The sequence below is a fragment of the Coffea arabica genome, chromosome 4e (genome assembly GCF_036785885.1).
Source record: "Coffea arabica cultivar ET-39 chromosome 4e, Coffea Arabica ET-39 HiFi, whole genome shotgun sequence".
Classification (NCBI taxonomy): Eukaryota; Viridiplantae; Streptophyta; class Magnoliopsida; order Gentianales; family Rubiaceae; genus Coffea; species Coffea arabica.
Genome location: NC_092317.1, coordinates 35,953,551 through 35,968,944, shown reverse-complemented (window position 1 = coordinate 35,968,944; position 15,394 = coordinate 35,953,551). Strand labels below are relative to the sequence as shown.

At 36.8% G+C, this 15,394-nt stretch overlaps 1 protein-coding gene across 1 annotated transcript; it reads right to left on the bottom strand.

Moving 5' to 3' along the window:
- Positions 1 to 1,242: 1,242 nt before the first annotated feature.
- On the bottom strand, positions 1,243 to 10,434 carry LOC113740593 (UPF0426 protein At1g28150, chloroplastic). Its single transcript, XM_027268142.2, has 3 exons — positions 10,256 to 10,434; positions 9,902 to 10,030; positions 1,243 to 1,651 (listed from the first exon to the last, which is right to left on the bottom strand). Exons 1-3 carry the CDS (start codon positions 10,328 to 10,330, stop codon positions 1,475 to 1,477), a joined length of 381 nt encoding a protein of 126 aa, XP_027123943.1. The 5' UTR covers positions 10,331 to 10,434; the 3' UTR covers positions 1,243 to 1,474.
- Positions 10,435 to 15,394: the final 4,960 nt, after the last annotated feature.

The window sequence follows — 15,394 nt, the reverse complement described above, 5'->3', positions numbered from 1 at the left end:
CAATGCCAAATATAATTTTAGAGATAGCGAGACAGAAGTATTCGCCTGAATGCAGTTAATCACCGTTTGAAACTTAGAAGTGAATACCAAAGATTCTGTGTCTTCATACTATTGTTCAAGGTGGAAGGACGGAAAAGATAATATCAATAGAGGGAGAAGAGACTGGAGGGCGCAGAGAGGCCGCGAGTAGGAATTGAAACGGGGCAGAGGCAGAGAAATGAGAATGGATTGGCAACACGAGAGAGTGTAGTCAAGCAAATACCTTTGAAAACTAAATCATATCAGCATTATGCCATTACTTAAGTTTGCACCATAACACACATTTTATACAACATCACAGAGTTTTTTTGGGTTGTTGTGTTTGGGGGGGTTTGGGGGGGGGGGGGGGGGGGGAAGGTGGGGTTGGCTGATGATTTGGAACCTATGCACAGACAGGCTTCACAAAAAAGGCTGCCATGCTCTGGCAAACTATGACCAGATGCACCTTCTTGTAGTCTTTCTTCCCAATCAGTGCAATTAACTATGTACAAGTGCTGATTTTCCATTTGATAATTGTTATCTCAACTATACTAGCAAACTTGGACAACACTCTGATACTTATTCACTATGCATGCCTGTGCCATCTCCAGGACAGACATGCAAGTGAAGCAAAAGGCTTCCAAGTCGCAATTGTCTCATCCTGTCCTCCCAATAACAAGCAGTGGCCAAAGCTTTGATTTTCCTTTGAACTCAAACCATACAAAGAGACAGGAAAAGTGAAGGTTTTGATTGAGAACCACAATAGTCCCAATCACAATCATATTGCAACTTGCAAGACCAGATACATAATAAGCTTAATAAATCATACAGAACTGCCAAACACACGACCGGCATTGACTAACAAGTATAACTTTTGCCCTTCACCAATCGGTGGGCTCGAAGCTCAGACATGTCTCTTGTGAGGTAACTTTTTGAATTCCACGAAGATTTTGGGTAAAAATCACTGAAAATTCAACTGAAGTTTTCATCTTTCATGGAACAAAGATAGTCATGAAAGATGTCATTGATTTTAGTAAGACAGACAGGCAAGTTTACATGAACTAAAATTCTCCACAGAAGTGTAATTCATTATTCAGCAATTTGCAAGGTCTCGTAATATTAAGTGATTTGACTAAATCCAAATTTCAAAAGCAAGAAATAGAAAACTGATTTGCTAAAATGTAATTTGAAAGAGTAGAATGACAATCTCCACCTCAACAAAAATTGGCTCCACAGAGAAAAAAGAAAATTTTTCATTGATGGCATCTTTTACATAGAAAACTTTCTTGAATCTCACCAGCAAATAGAAATAGCACATAGCAGCAAAATACATGAATTTTCGGGGCCTCTGTTCTGTAAATATAACTTTTCTAGGGTTCACCAACATCAACCAACAACGCCATCATCTTTTAGAATGGAAATGCCCGGTGTAGTATGCATACTAATAAAGTACAAATCATTCAATCTGTATTTGCTGGGGGGACTCTTCGGACTGGATATCACCATTTCCAGTTTCTTCCTCTGTTATCCCAGCAGCGTCAGCCGTCCTAGCAACCCATTCCCTTAGAGGATCTTCATTTAAATCGAGCCTTAAAAGGCCTGCAAACATCCCTCCCATAAAGGCAATAGGCTCCTAAGACCCCAAAAAAAAAAATGAAGCAAGATCTATAATTACAATTTCAGGAAAATGCTCCTACTTATGCGAAATTGGATTTGAAAACAATGTCATCCATGCAAAGTTGCAAACATAATAAAAATTTATACATAAGATTGATAGAATAAATCTAAAAGGTATCCTATAAACAAGTGAATCATGAAACAGATGCTTTGGCTGAGTTGAAACACAACCAATTACAAGAATGTATATACAAATGCTTAAAGATTGTTGATTTTCAAATCTCTAACTTCAAACACAATCAATTATGTTGATTTTTAAAACAAATGGAGTCCCCTTGATGTGACAAGCACACACTACAGGGCCACAGACAAATATCAACTCGCCTAGGACACAAACATTAGAAACTGACGAACAGACAAGCAATCCAACTTTGCTCACTGCTCTCTGACAACTACAAGTCAAGATCCCACTGCCAAATTTACAGGAGAGTGATCTGGTAGTTACAGTAACAGTGAGAGTTCAAATTCATTTTTAAAACTAGTTAAGATAAAGTTTTGGTTAGAAGTCACCTCGTTGTTAGATTTTCTATTTGGAGTTTTCAAGAGAAATTCAGATAGAGTATATCCATAATTGGAGAGGTTTAGACAAGAGTTAGTGACTTCCAACAGACATCACAAAAATCTAAACAATTCAATTTAGTCGTGGTACTTTTAACCACAAGGATTGTGTGCATCAAAAGGCAGTCTTCACCCGAGAAAATGAGAAACATAAGGACTATCTAGATTACCAAGTATCAGCCAGAACAGAATCAGCATACTTCTTTCCTAATGACTACCAGCATATGGCTGGAAGTCGACTTATCCAAGTTCAGAAGACGGTTTCTTCCTCTCAAATGAATAGTTGCATAAAACACATCAAAAACCAAGTAAAAACTGTGCCAAAGAAAAGCATAAACATGCATCCAAACTCACTTTCTGCCAAAAGCAAACACCTGCAGTAAAGGGTCAGAGATGATGCATCTGCATTATTAGCAATCATATTCAGAAATCAAAATCTAACAAGTTGGTATCTACAAAAAAATACTAAACATCTACCATAAACTTCTTTCTTTGAAAATCAAGATTGGAACAATCACTTGAAATGAGTAGGGCGTTTTATATTTATTTTTCTTTTTCTTTTGTTTCCTCTGAAATCCTTTTTTTTATTTTTGGTTTGGCGAGGGCGAAGGGGTGATAACAGCTGTGGTGGAATGTTTTAGCAGTATTCAAAAGGACTTCAGAAGGCAATATCTACCTATCTAACCTTGGCCCGCTTATAAGTTGATACTCAAGGAAGCATTCAAAACACACTCCCTATCATGGGAATGCAATATGTAGGTTTCTTTGAAACACTCCAGGAAAGTAATTGTAGTTCGAAGCTGAAAATTTCTTGTTGGGATAGTATCAAATAAAAGAGCCCTTTCATGCTTTAACACAGAGAAACTCGAACAAATATATAGGACATGATAATACACTTGCTCAACTAAATGATATATGGCGTGAACATTTAATCACATGCTGAACAAAGGACATAGGCTTTCTATGAAAAGTCAGTTATGACTTTGGAAAGTTTAAAGTAGTGCCTAAAATGTGCTTGATGATCCTGTTAAGAGAATATAAGTATTCTTGTAGATAATAAATTAGTAAGGGTATTCTTGTAAATAGTTTGTTAGATTTATACTCCTATAAATACTAGTTGATCACTCATAATACGGTGACTAGATGTTTTCCTCCCAAAATACCTGTTAACATGATATCAGAGCAAAAGTCCTAGGGTTAGGGTTAAACATCTAGTCAAAAGTACTGTTCAGCCGCACTGTTCATCGCAGCACTGTTTACGCATACTGTTCACGGCATACTGTTCACACGTCACTGTCATCTCAAGTTTTGACCCTTTCTTTGGTTTGACGTGCTATTCGCCATGGTTGAAAGATTTGTTAATGCGGTTACCACTGACCAAATTGAATCGAGTTTTTCAGCACATGGGTCCCAGAAGACTGTTACTGTAATGATCCCACATCGGCTAGGGAGGAAGTCCTGGGGCTGCTTTAATAGCCTGTAGTGGTCTCTCCCACCTGACCGAGGCCTTTTGGAGGGGTGCTGGGCTTCTTAACCTGCGGGCTTGGGCTCTTCACTTGTTGTGGGTATAACCCCACCTCCAGGAACAAAACCCACAGCCCAATGGGGTGGTTAACTGTGGGACAATATTGGTCAGGGGCGTTACAGTTACTATATCTGAGAAAGATTATGTTAAATTCCTACAGTACCAAACTACAAATCACGCATCTCTTCCCTCTGCTTCTTTAGCACAAAAAGGTAATGACTCATGGATTATTGATTCCGGGGCTACTGATCATATGTCAGGTACCTCTAAAATTTTTTCTAATTTTCAAGAGTCTACTCCCTTTCCTCATGTTACTTTAACTGATGGATCTACCACTAAAGTTAAAGGACTAGGCACTGTAGAAATTAATCCATCACTTCCGCTGTCTTCTGTTCTTTACGTACTCAATTTGCCCTTTAATCTAATGTCTGTTAGTAAGCTCACTAAATTTCTACAGTGTACAGTTATTTTTTCTCCTGATTCTGTTGTCATTCAGGATTTGAAGACAAAGAGGACGATTGGTGGAGGGCATCAGCATAATGGTCTTTACTTTCTCAACTTCAATGGTCCGATAGCATGTCCTGCTACTGTTTCTCCTCTTGAAATTCACTGTCGTTTAGGTCATCCGTCTTTACAAAATTTGAAAAAGTTGGTTCCTACTTTGAGTCAATTATCTTCGTTAGAATGTGAGTCTTGTCAGTTAGAAAAGCATCATCGTGTTTCTTTTGCTCCTAGAGTCAATAAACGGGTTTCTGAACCTTTTTTGTTAGTTCATTCTGATGTTTGGGGTCCTAGTCGAGTCACTTCAAAGTTAGGTTTTAAATATTTTGTAGTCTTTGTTGATGATTTTTCCAGAGTTACATGGCTTTATTTAATGAAAGATCATTCAGAATTATATTCCATTTTTTGTGCATTTGTTACAAAAATAAAGAATCAATTTGGAGTGCCTGTACGTATACTTCGCAGTGATCCACTCCTTTTAATACATTTATGACTAAGTCTGGTATTATTCATCAGTCCTCTTGTCCTCACACTCCACAACAGAATGGAGTTGCTGAAAGAAAAATTGGACATTTAATCGAAATTGCTCGAACACTGTTGTTGCACATGAATGTGCCCAAACAATTTTGGAGTGATGCAGTTCTAACTGCATGTTATTTAATTAATCGCATGCCATCTAATATTTTAGAGGTCAATTACCTCACTCCATTCTTTTTCCTCATGAATCTGTGTTTAAATTGCCTCCTCGTATTTTTGGATGTGTGTGCTTTGTTCATCAGCTTGCTCCCGGGGTGGATAAATTAAATTCTTGTGCTCTTAAGTGTATTTTCTTAGGATACGCACGAGCGCAAAAAGGGTATAGATGTTACAGTCCTGTTTTAAATCGATTTTTTACTTGTGCTGATGTTACTTTCTTTGAATCCACTCCATATTTTATCAAACAAAGTATGCCTTGTGAGTTAGACCAGTGCCCCTCTTTCTCCTCTCCTGTTTTACCAGTCCTTTCCCCTTTATTACCTGAGTTATCTAGTCCACCAGATTCCATAGCTCGATTATCTCGTACTCATCTTCAAGTTTACTCTCGTCGTTCCCTGGTTGAGAAAGTTCCTGATATGCCACGCACTTCACCAATTAACTCTCAATCTTCAAATCCAGGTATGACGCCCTCCTCTGAGTTAGATCTTCCTATTGCTTTACGCAAAAGTAAGAGACATTGTACTTCCCATCCTATTTCTAATTTTGTTTCTTATTCTCGTCTCTCTATGTCATATTCTTCTTTTGTTGCTTCCCTTGATTCTATCTCCATTCCTAAGTCTATTACCTATGGTCTTAATCATCCTGGTTGGAGATTAGCTATGCAAGAAGAGATGTCTGCTTTGGAACAAAATGGTACTTGGGATCTTGTCCCTCGTCCTTCAGGTAAGTCTGTTGTTGGTTGTAAATGGGTGTACACTATAAAAGTGCAGCCTAATGGTTCTATTGAAAGATTGAAGGCTCGTCTGGTAGCTAGAGGATTTACTCAGGTGTATGGAGTAGACTACTTAGAAACATTTTCTCCTGTTGCAAAGATTACCTCTGTTCGTCTTTTTATCTCTTTGGCAGCAACTTATAATTGGCCATTGTATCAGTTGGATGTGAAAAATACATTTCTGCATGGAGATTTGGAAGAAGAGGTATATATGGAACAACCTCCTGGATTTGTTGTTCAGGGGGAGAATCCGCAGTTGGTTTGTCGTTTGAAAAAATTCTTATATGGATTGAAACAGTCTCCGAGGGCTTGGTTTGGCCGGTTTAGTAGTGTTGTCATAGAGTTTGGTCTGACAAGATGTGGAGTAGATCACTCTGTATTTTATCGACATTCTAATGCTGGTAAAATTTTATTAGTTGTTTATGTGGATGATATTGTGATTACAGGTGATGATGTTGTGGAGATCCAGAAATTTAAATCCAATCTGCAGGCAAACTTTCAGACAAAGGATTTAGGTCATCTACAGTATTTTCTGGGTATTGAGGTAGCTCGGTCTAAATATGGGATTTATTTATGTCAAAGGAAATATATACTCGATATGTTGAGTGAAGTTGGGATGTTAGGTTGCCGACCTGTAGATACTCCTATGGATCCCAATGTGAAATTAGCAGGAGATCAAGGTGCATTACTTGATGATCCTAAGCAATATCGAAGACTTGTGGGTAAATTAAATTATCTCACTGTAACGAGACCTGACATTTCGTTTGCAGTGAGTGTTGTGAGTCAATTCCTTGATACCCCTCGTGCTAGTCATTGGGATGCTGTTATACGGATTCTCAGGTATCTTAAGAGTGCTCCTGGAAAAGGGTTGCTGTATCAAAATCATGGACACACTGATATTGAAGGATATAGTGATGCAGATTGGGCTGGTTCTGCCTCAGATTGAAAATCGACTACAGGATATTGTGTGTTTGTTGGTGGTAATTTAGTGTCGTGGAAAAGTAAGAAGCAAACAGTTGTATTCAGATCAAGTGCAGAATCTGAATATCGCGCTATGGCTCACACTGCGTGTGAGTTGGTTTGGTTGAAGAGCATGTTACTTGAACTTGGGTTTGAGCATAAACAGCCTATGAATTTAGTATGTGATAATCAGGCAGCTATTCGTATTGCGTCTAATCCAGTGTTTCATGAAAGGACAAAACATATTGAAGTTGATTGTCATTTCATTCGAGCGAAATTGCTTGACGGGGTCATCAAGACATCTCATATACCGTCTGTAGATCAATTGGCTGATGTGTTTACCAAGAGTTTAGGGGGTTCTAGGGTGAAATACATTTATAACAAGTTGGGTGCTTATGATATATATGCTCCAACTTGAGGAGGAGTGTTAAGAGAATATAAGTATTCTTGTAGATAATAAATTAGTAAGGGTATTCTTGTAAATAGTTTGTTAGGTTTATACTCCTATAAATACTAGTTGATCACTCATAATACGGTGACTAGATGTTTTCCTCCCAAAATACCTGTTAACAGATCCATATTTAGGATTGTGAAATTCAATTCCATATTGGCTATGGGTCTAGCAATTTCAAGTGTATTGCCTGATTATTTGTCACATTCTCAATCCACTTCTAAATGAAGAACGTTTACTACATTTCAAAATATTAGTAAGTTGCTCACCCAAAGGAAAAGAAAATGTACAACCAACAAAATGATGGTGTACTAGGAATCTACACACGATTAAATTCTCGAGTATGGTGGAAACTGAAGAAGGAAAATTTTATAAAATAGTTTTTTTTTTTAATTCTCAGACTGAAGCAATCTTTAGTCTCCTACAACCTAGTAGCAGTATAACACTACAGAACACCTTCAGTGGTGCGCCTAGAGGGGAAATGGCAGCCCAATAGAATCTCACTCTACTGAAACTAAAAAACTTTCCATCTCGACCATTCAAAAGAAAGAGAAAAAGGTAAAAAAAAAATACTGATTCATCAAAAATTTGCAAGTAGCCTTAACATCTGCTAAAAGTTTTCTATAACATAAACATCATCTTTCTCGCTATTGCCGACTAACCCCTATACTGATTTTTCCCTCTTGAGATCGAATTATACAAGAAACACAAGCCCAGTTTAGTAAGCACCCAATCCTGAACGATAACTTAATTAACAGCCCCGTCAATGATATTTTGTAACCCATCTCCACAACTCAAATGAACAAGAAAAAGTAACCCAAATCATTACTCAAAATGAACAAGATTTGCAAACAGTAGCAACATCTCCCAACACTTTACTTCTTAGAATTTAATGTGCTAGAGTTATTGAGAGTAAGTATGGCCATCTCATGCAGCAGGCGGTTCAGTTAACTGGAAGGGCATTCATGTAGGACTTAAGGTGTTAAAAAAAGAGGTCAAATGGAGAGTAGGGAACGGGGAGACAATGAAGTTTTAGACAGACCCTTGGCTGATGTCTAGCCCATTGGAACAATTAGCAGTTGAAATAATCTCGGATGAAGAAAGGGGATATTGGTAAAAGACTACTGGAACCAAGCAGGTGTTTGGAAGTATGACAGACTAAGGGGGAAATTACCACAAGAGTGCATCAACCAGCTGCATGCTACTGTACTAGACGAGGACTCAAACAACCCTGACATGATCAGTTCGGCTCTGGAACCAAATGTGGAATTTTCCACTCAGTCAGCCTATGAGTCAGAAACCCAGGAACTAGTAGGGCAAAGGGAAACTGACCAGGCTTGGGAAAGAATCTGGAAATTGAAAGGACCAGCCAGGAGGCAATTATTCACTTCGCTTCTTCGGCATGAAAAGCTATTAATAAACCCTGAGAAGCACAGGAGGCACCTGCAGCACCATGACAGCTGCCAAATATGTGGTAAAAGTGGAGACTCAAGAGACCAATTTACATGCAGTCAGAGATTGTAAATGGATTACAGACATCTGGAAGAAACTTGTACACCCTAGCAGATGGAGAGACTTCAAGAACAAAGGGTTAAAAGCTTGGATAGATTGGAACCTCAATGAGAAGCACATTGGGTGCTCTGAGGATGTTAACTGGCAACTGATTTTTCAGCAGGTGATCTATTATGCCCAGAAAGCACGAAATGAGTTCTGTATAATGAGCAATGGAAGCAAGTTAAGGGTTAATGTGGGACACCTGGTCGATCAAGTAGAGGAGGTGCAAAAGAACTGGATCAAGAGAGGAAGTGGAAGAACAAGGGAACTCCACCTCATCAGCTGGAAGCCTCCACCGCAGGGTTGGGTAAAGATTAATGTGGATGGCGCCTCTGCTACAATCCAGGAGGAGCAGGAGGAGGAGGAATAATTAGGGATGATAGAGGACCGTGGATGAGGGGATTTTGTATTAATCTGGGGATGGCTAGCAATGTCTCGGCTGAGTTATGGGCAATTGCTCATGGATTAAAGCTGACTTGGGAGATGGGGTTTAGAAAGGTGGTGTTAGAGACGGACTCCAAAACGGGGTTGGAGCTGATACAAAACAACCCAAAGGTAGTCCGCATCATAACATTATCAAGCAAATCCAGAAGTGGATTCAGAATCAATGGGAATGTAAGATATCACACGTATAGAGGGGAACCAGTGTGCTGATCTTTGGCTAAACAAAGTCTGAGCTTTCAGTCAGGTTTGCATGCATTGGAGACACCCGCACAGATGCTGCAAAGTAAGATTACTTTTGATGTAATGGGTGTGACAACACCTAGACTTGTAAATATGTAATTGGACTAGTTAATACCCAAAAAAAAAAAAAAACTTAATTAACAGCACCCTCAATGATATTTTGTAACCCATCTCCACAACTCAAATGAACAAGCAAAAGTGTACCAATACCGTTACTCAAAATGAATTGCAAACAGTAGTAACATCTCCCAACTACACCTTTTTTTTCCGCTTTCATACAATTTCAAGTATCCCTATGCCATTATTCCAGATTCAGATTGATTTCTTCAAGAAATTCACATCCACTTGATTAAGCACCGTATGATATACTGAACTAGTATGAATAAAAAAAACACATCAAAGACAGTCCATACTTCACTAGTGTCTCCTATACAACATGAAAACTATTTATCCATCAAAACAAAAGCATCCAATGCATTTGATGAATTTGAATTGGAATGAATACCTTTAAGGCATCTTTGAGTATGGGGTCCCGGGTCGGGTCAAACAGAAATGCTCCAACACGAAATCCACCCGGAAAATTGACCCTTGGCCTTGCAAACGATAGAAATGATGATGGGGGCTTCCGATTCCACTGTTGAGAAAATTCACAGACAAATGACAAAAAATATAAAAAGAAACGAAGTTAATAAAAGTCAAGTAGTAGCTGTGATAGTCTAATTAAAAGTTTAAATAACGGAATTAGTAAAAACATGCTGCTTGCAACTAAGGGTAGCAGTTCAGAAGATGACTAACAATGACGCAAAAAAAAAAAAAAAAGAAAGAAAGAAAGAAAGAAACTGCAAAGATGAAAACTCACAGGAAATGGAGAAGGCGGAGAAGAAGATGATGATGGTAACGAAAGCGGGCAATTCACAAGAAAATTCAAAGACATATCTTCTTCGTCAGGAAAAAGAGATTATCAGGACCAATTTCTTCTGTTGCAGAAAACAGGAAACGTAAGGGGAATTCGTCGAGTCTAGGCCTCCAATATCTTCGCCAAGTGATTTTTTCATGCTTATTTTTGGGAAAATTGAGAATTGCATCCCTCAACTTTTTACTTAAACCGTTTTTGTCCATCAACTTGTTTATGAACCAATTCAGTCCCTCAACTTAAATGTTGTGGCCAATTAGGTCCTTCTGTGGTGCCACAGGAACTTTGCCTCGAAACAAAAAGAGAGAGAAATGCAATTTTGGTGCTCAATATTTGACCTGTATGTCAAATTGATCTCTAATGTTTCGACAAAAGCAAATGTAATCCCCAAAATTTGTGATTTTAGATAGTGAAACAATAACTAACCATTAACATTAAATTGCCAGTAGCCAACATTGACTTTGTATTTTTAGTTCCCAATGTTTGATTTTGAATCATTATATTTCCTAAATTTTAAATTGTGATAATGAGTTTTATTATTTTTATTTCTAATGATAATTAAAAATATCCCTTTAAAATATAATGAATATATACATTTTGTAAATTAAGTTGATATTTTTATTTTTTGGCATTTTAATAGGTTATAAATTGAGTTTGAAATGAAGCTGGCATTTTATACTTGTTATATGAATAATTAAATGATTATCAAGATATAAAAATATTAAAGTAGATGCTTTAAAACTACAATATTGGAATGTTAGATTTTAATTGAAAGGAAAGATAACAAAAAATAAAAATAGTTTCTTAATAATTTCTAAAATTACTTCACATTTATACCTACTTTCACTAGTTTTTTATAAGTACAATGCGTAACTTTTAATTATCACTAGAAATAAAAATAGCAAGACTCATTATTAATTAATTATTAATAGTGAGAAAGAATATTATACATATATCATACTAAATTTGACACTAGCTATGCAAAAGAAAAGAAACATATGATATATTATGAGCATGAATAAATAAAGTAAAAATATAAAAAGAAGAAAAAGAAATTTAATTAGAATTCTTATTACTTATTTAACATTATTTCATGCTAATTTGCACCTCAATTCAAGCTAAAACCTTTTATATCACTATTTAAATTAAAGAAAATATAATAATTCAAAATCAAAATATTGGGGATCAAAAGTGCAAAGTCAAAGTATTGACTAACGGCAATTTGATATTAACCATTAGTTATTGTTCCATTTCTGTAGTTGTTCTAATTCTATCTAAAATCACAAACTTTGGGATTATATTTGTTTTTGCCGAATATCGGAGACCAATTTGGCATACAAGCCAAACATTGGGGGAACAAAATTGTAATTTTTTTCAAACAAAAAAATCAGCACCACATGAGGGTATTTTTTAAATTTCAGGCAAGGCATTATATTAAAACCTTAAAAAAGGGCTGCTTATGTGATAAAAATTTGGGCGGCATTTGTAAGCAGGCTCCCAAGGCAAAAGGCGAAGTACATCCCAAGGAGCACTACGTGCTCCATGCCGCAGTCCCTCACCACCGCGAAGAATCTTGCCATGTCCCTCATGTTTGCCATTTCTTTTGGTCTTCAAAACGCACTGTATCGAGCAATCTCCTGAAACAGGGCGTGTCCGCCCTGAGCGTCTTTGTAATATTATAAGACGCTCGGACCGTCCGATCTGCCACGTGTACTCAATCCAGTCTACCCAATACAACAGAGACTTTTTAATGGGTAGAGTGACGTCATTCTATTGGGTTGGGTGGCATCATTTAGGTTGGCTCATCAACAGTCCCAACACGACATCGTTCTATATAAATGACACCGTTTCATCAATCTAACACAAACACTTCCTTCCTCATCATCTCGTCTTCATCAAGTGCAGGAACACGTGAGCATTTCAATGGCGATACCAGCAGATCAGTCCATAGCCGGGTACTACAAATCAAACGTCACGGAAACACGCGCATCATCAGATGCTCAAACTATAAGGATCTTGTTCCCTGCGTTCTCATCGACAATCCTCCAAAGGGTACGCAGGCTCTCCATGCTAATCGACCACTGCGAAATTCGATATACTTCTCAGATTCCGATTAACAGCACTGACAAGATGCGAGTGCTAATCTTCCACACAAGAGTCGAAGGGGAAGATCAGTTGCAGGCCGAATATGTCTTTCCGGTTACTTGTCCGATCATCCTCCATTATTACGGCACTTCATATTCATCATTGAACGATGACAAGTGTCCGTGGGTAGCCAAGTACAAGCTCGAAGATTCCAACATCAAGACTAGAATCAATTTTTGCAAGATAAAGGCACACATGAAGTTGGCCACCGCTAAAGTTCCAGACAATGTCCAGTTTCGATCACTGATGTAGACACCAAAATTTCATTTGTTTAATTCAATTTTAGCTTTATTTTGTATTTAATTCAATTTTAGCTTTATTTTATATTTAATTCAATTTTAGCTTTATTTGTTATTTAATTCAATTTTAGCTTTATTTTTATTCTTATTTTATTCTTATTTTATTTTTTTGATTAAATGATAATTAGTATTTATTTCTGTTTATTTTTATAAATTAGGCTCTTCATTTTTACTTTTAGAATTTTTTTTTTTGCATTAAATTTCTAAAAAGGAAAAATTCTCACAAAAATTAAAAATTTTGTTTTTAATCATCTTAGATTCGATTTTTTAAAAAAAATAAATGAAAATTGTGCAATGCATTTGCAATTAGGAATTAGTTTTGCTTTTTGTTTACCTAAATTGATTTTTGAAAAAAAAATATAATAAATAAATAAAATAAGAAGACAAGTGTAATAGGGAATTATTAGACAAGTGTACTAGGGGAATAGTAGCCAAGTGGAGGCCATGCAAGAGGGCTAGGTGTGATGGATAGGATTTAGACAAATGTTCCTATTATTTGATGAGTAGGATGACACTTGTTTGTTTGAGGATTTTTGGGGAGAAAAAAAAAACAAAAAAGGTGAAAGAAAAACTAGCTACGGGGAAACTAGGGGCAAGGGGAGAAGATTCTGGTAGGGGGCTGAGAGAAACTGCAAAAAGCTGAGAAAAAGGAGAGCGAGAGATTGAGTGAGTAACAGCTAAATAAGGAGGGTTTCTGGGCAGAGAAAAGGAAAAAGACTGAGGGAAAAACAACAAAAAGAACCAAGAAAAAGAAAGAGGGGCTACGGAGGTTTTTGGAGGAAAAAAGAGGAACCGAGAGGGAGGATCTGGGAGATAGAGGGAAGGGCGGCTGAGCAAGAAAGAAATAGGGGGGAAACGGGAGAGAGTTGTGGCAGGAGGAAAAAAGAAAAAGCAGAGGAAAGAGGAGGAAAAAAACGAAGAAAAACAGCAGAAAAATTTTAGAAAAACTGGTACCACTGGTTTCTGCACTCTCTTGGGTCGTAATCGGACGGCTTTCGTTCAGAAAATATTCGGGAAAAGCGTCTCCAAGTCGATTGAATCAAGGTTTCAAATTTCTGGTTCATCAACGCTGCACTTTACTGCAGAGGGGTTTCTTGACTTCGTTTCTAAGGATCTACACTCGTTCCTTACAGTTTCTGGGTTCCTACTTGAACTCAACAGCATCCTCAGGTAACCATAGCACTCTTTCTTGTTTGGTTTAACACATTTTTATGAAGAACAAGACCTCTTGAACGTGAATTTGGAACCTTTTTGCTGTTGGGGTTGATGAGTTTGCCATTTGTTTAGATAGTTTTTCTTGATTATTACACTTTTTCTGTTTGAGTTTAGCTTTGGGGTTGTGAAATAAAATTCATAAGATCTCATTTATTTGGATTTTGTCTTGTGCATTTTTGGGTAATGAAGAATCTAGAATCGCAGAAGAAGAAGAAGAAAGCTGTCTGCGATGCTTGCATGAGAAATTTGATAATATTTAGGTTCCCGTAGTTATGCATGCTTGTTACCTTTTGTTGTCTCATTTTTCTCTCTCCCTGTTTTTTCATTTGCTCAAGAAGTTGTTTTCTTATCTCTCTGTGGAGCTTTGTTGATGTTGCTCAGATTTTTATTTTGGAGATTCTGGTTTGATTTATTTCATGAAGTAAGATTTCAACTGTTGCCTTCCTTTTCATGATGCAAAACATGTGTGAATGGTAATTGGTTAAGTGAACTTCCATAGGAAGACCCAGAACTGGTGGAAATCTTTTGAATGAGCTTGGAATTTGCAAACTTTCCCCATGCTAGTTTTTCCGTTCTCTTGTATGTATAATAAGGTATTGGGATGACGAGCTTAATAAGAACTTGAGGTTGGATTCTTGTTTGAGATAGTTGTTAAAATTTGCTGAAGTTTCAAAGCATAAGAGAAGTTGCAGAAACTCTCGGTTACAGAAGAAGAAGATGACTTCGACACTTGAATGCAAAAATTTCAGAAAAATTGCATTTTTACCCCTCAAGTTTCCCCTTATGCTATTAAGGCCTGGAAAATCGAAAACTTTAATCAATTTTGTCCCTTTAAAATGCTATTTTTCTTTGATATGTCTTAATGTGATTTTTGGACAGATTATTGGTGAATTTTAGGATGAAATTTGTTGGTTTAATAATATTTTGATAGATTTATAGTTTTTGATTTGGATTTTTATACAAATGGTTTATATTTGAGTAACATTTTTTGTTTGGGGTTTGATGAAAGGGTTTTCATTCATTTTGTGAAGTTTAGCATTTGGTTTTGGTATACTTCATTTTAAGCCCTTTATTTTATTTTATTTTAATTTAGACCCCCTAACATTTGTAATACTATGATTTATCCCCTAAAACTTCTTTAATTCTTTCAATTGGGATCTTGCTTATTTTGAATTGCTTGAATATGGGTTGTTTATTTTTATATAAATACTTTAATTGATTCAATTTCGTGTTTATTCTCATTTCATGTATTTATTTTGTGAATTAAAGTGTTGCCTTGACCTTTTTATTTATTTTGGAGGGTAAATATAAAAATTCCGTTTTCTTAGGTCACCAATTCAAGGAAGGTATACTCTATCCTTTATTTTGATTTTACTTGATCCTATGTGCTACTATATGATTTTATATGTGTAATTGCTTGCCTTTT

Coding starts and splice junctions, on each gene's coding strand:
- LOC113740593 (XM_027268142.2), bottom strand. CDS start 10,330: ATGTCTTTGAATTTTCTTGTGAATTGCCCGCTTTCGTTACCATCATCA. Junction 10,031..10,255: donor CTCCGCCTTCTCCATTTCCT/GTGAGTTTTCAT, acceptor TTTTCTCAACAG/TGGAATCGGAAGCCCCCATC. Junction 1,652..9,901: donor TACTCAAAGATGCCTTAAAG/GTATTCATTCCA, acceptor TTGGGGTCTTAG/GAGCCTATTGCCTTTATGGG.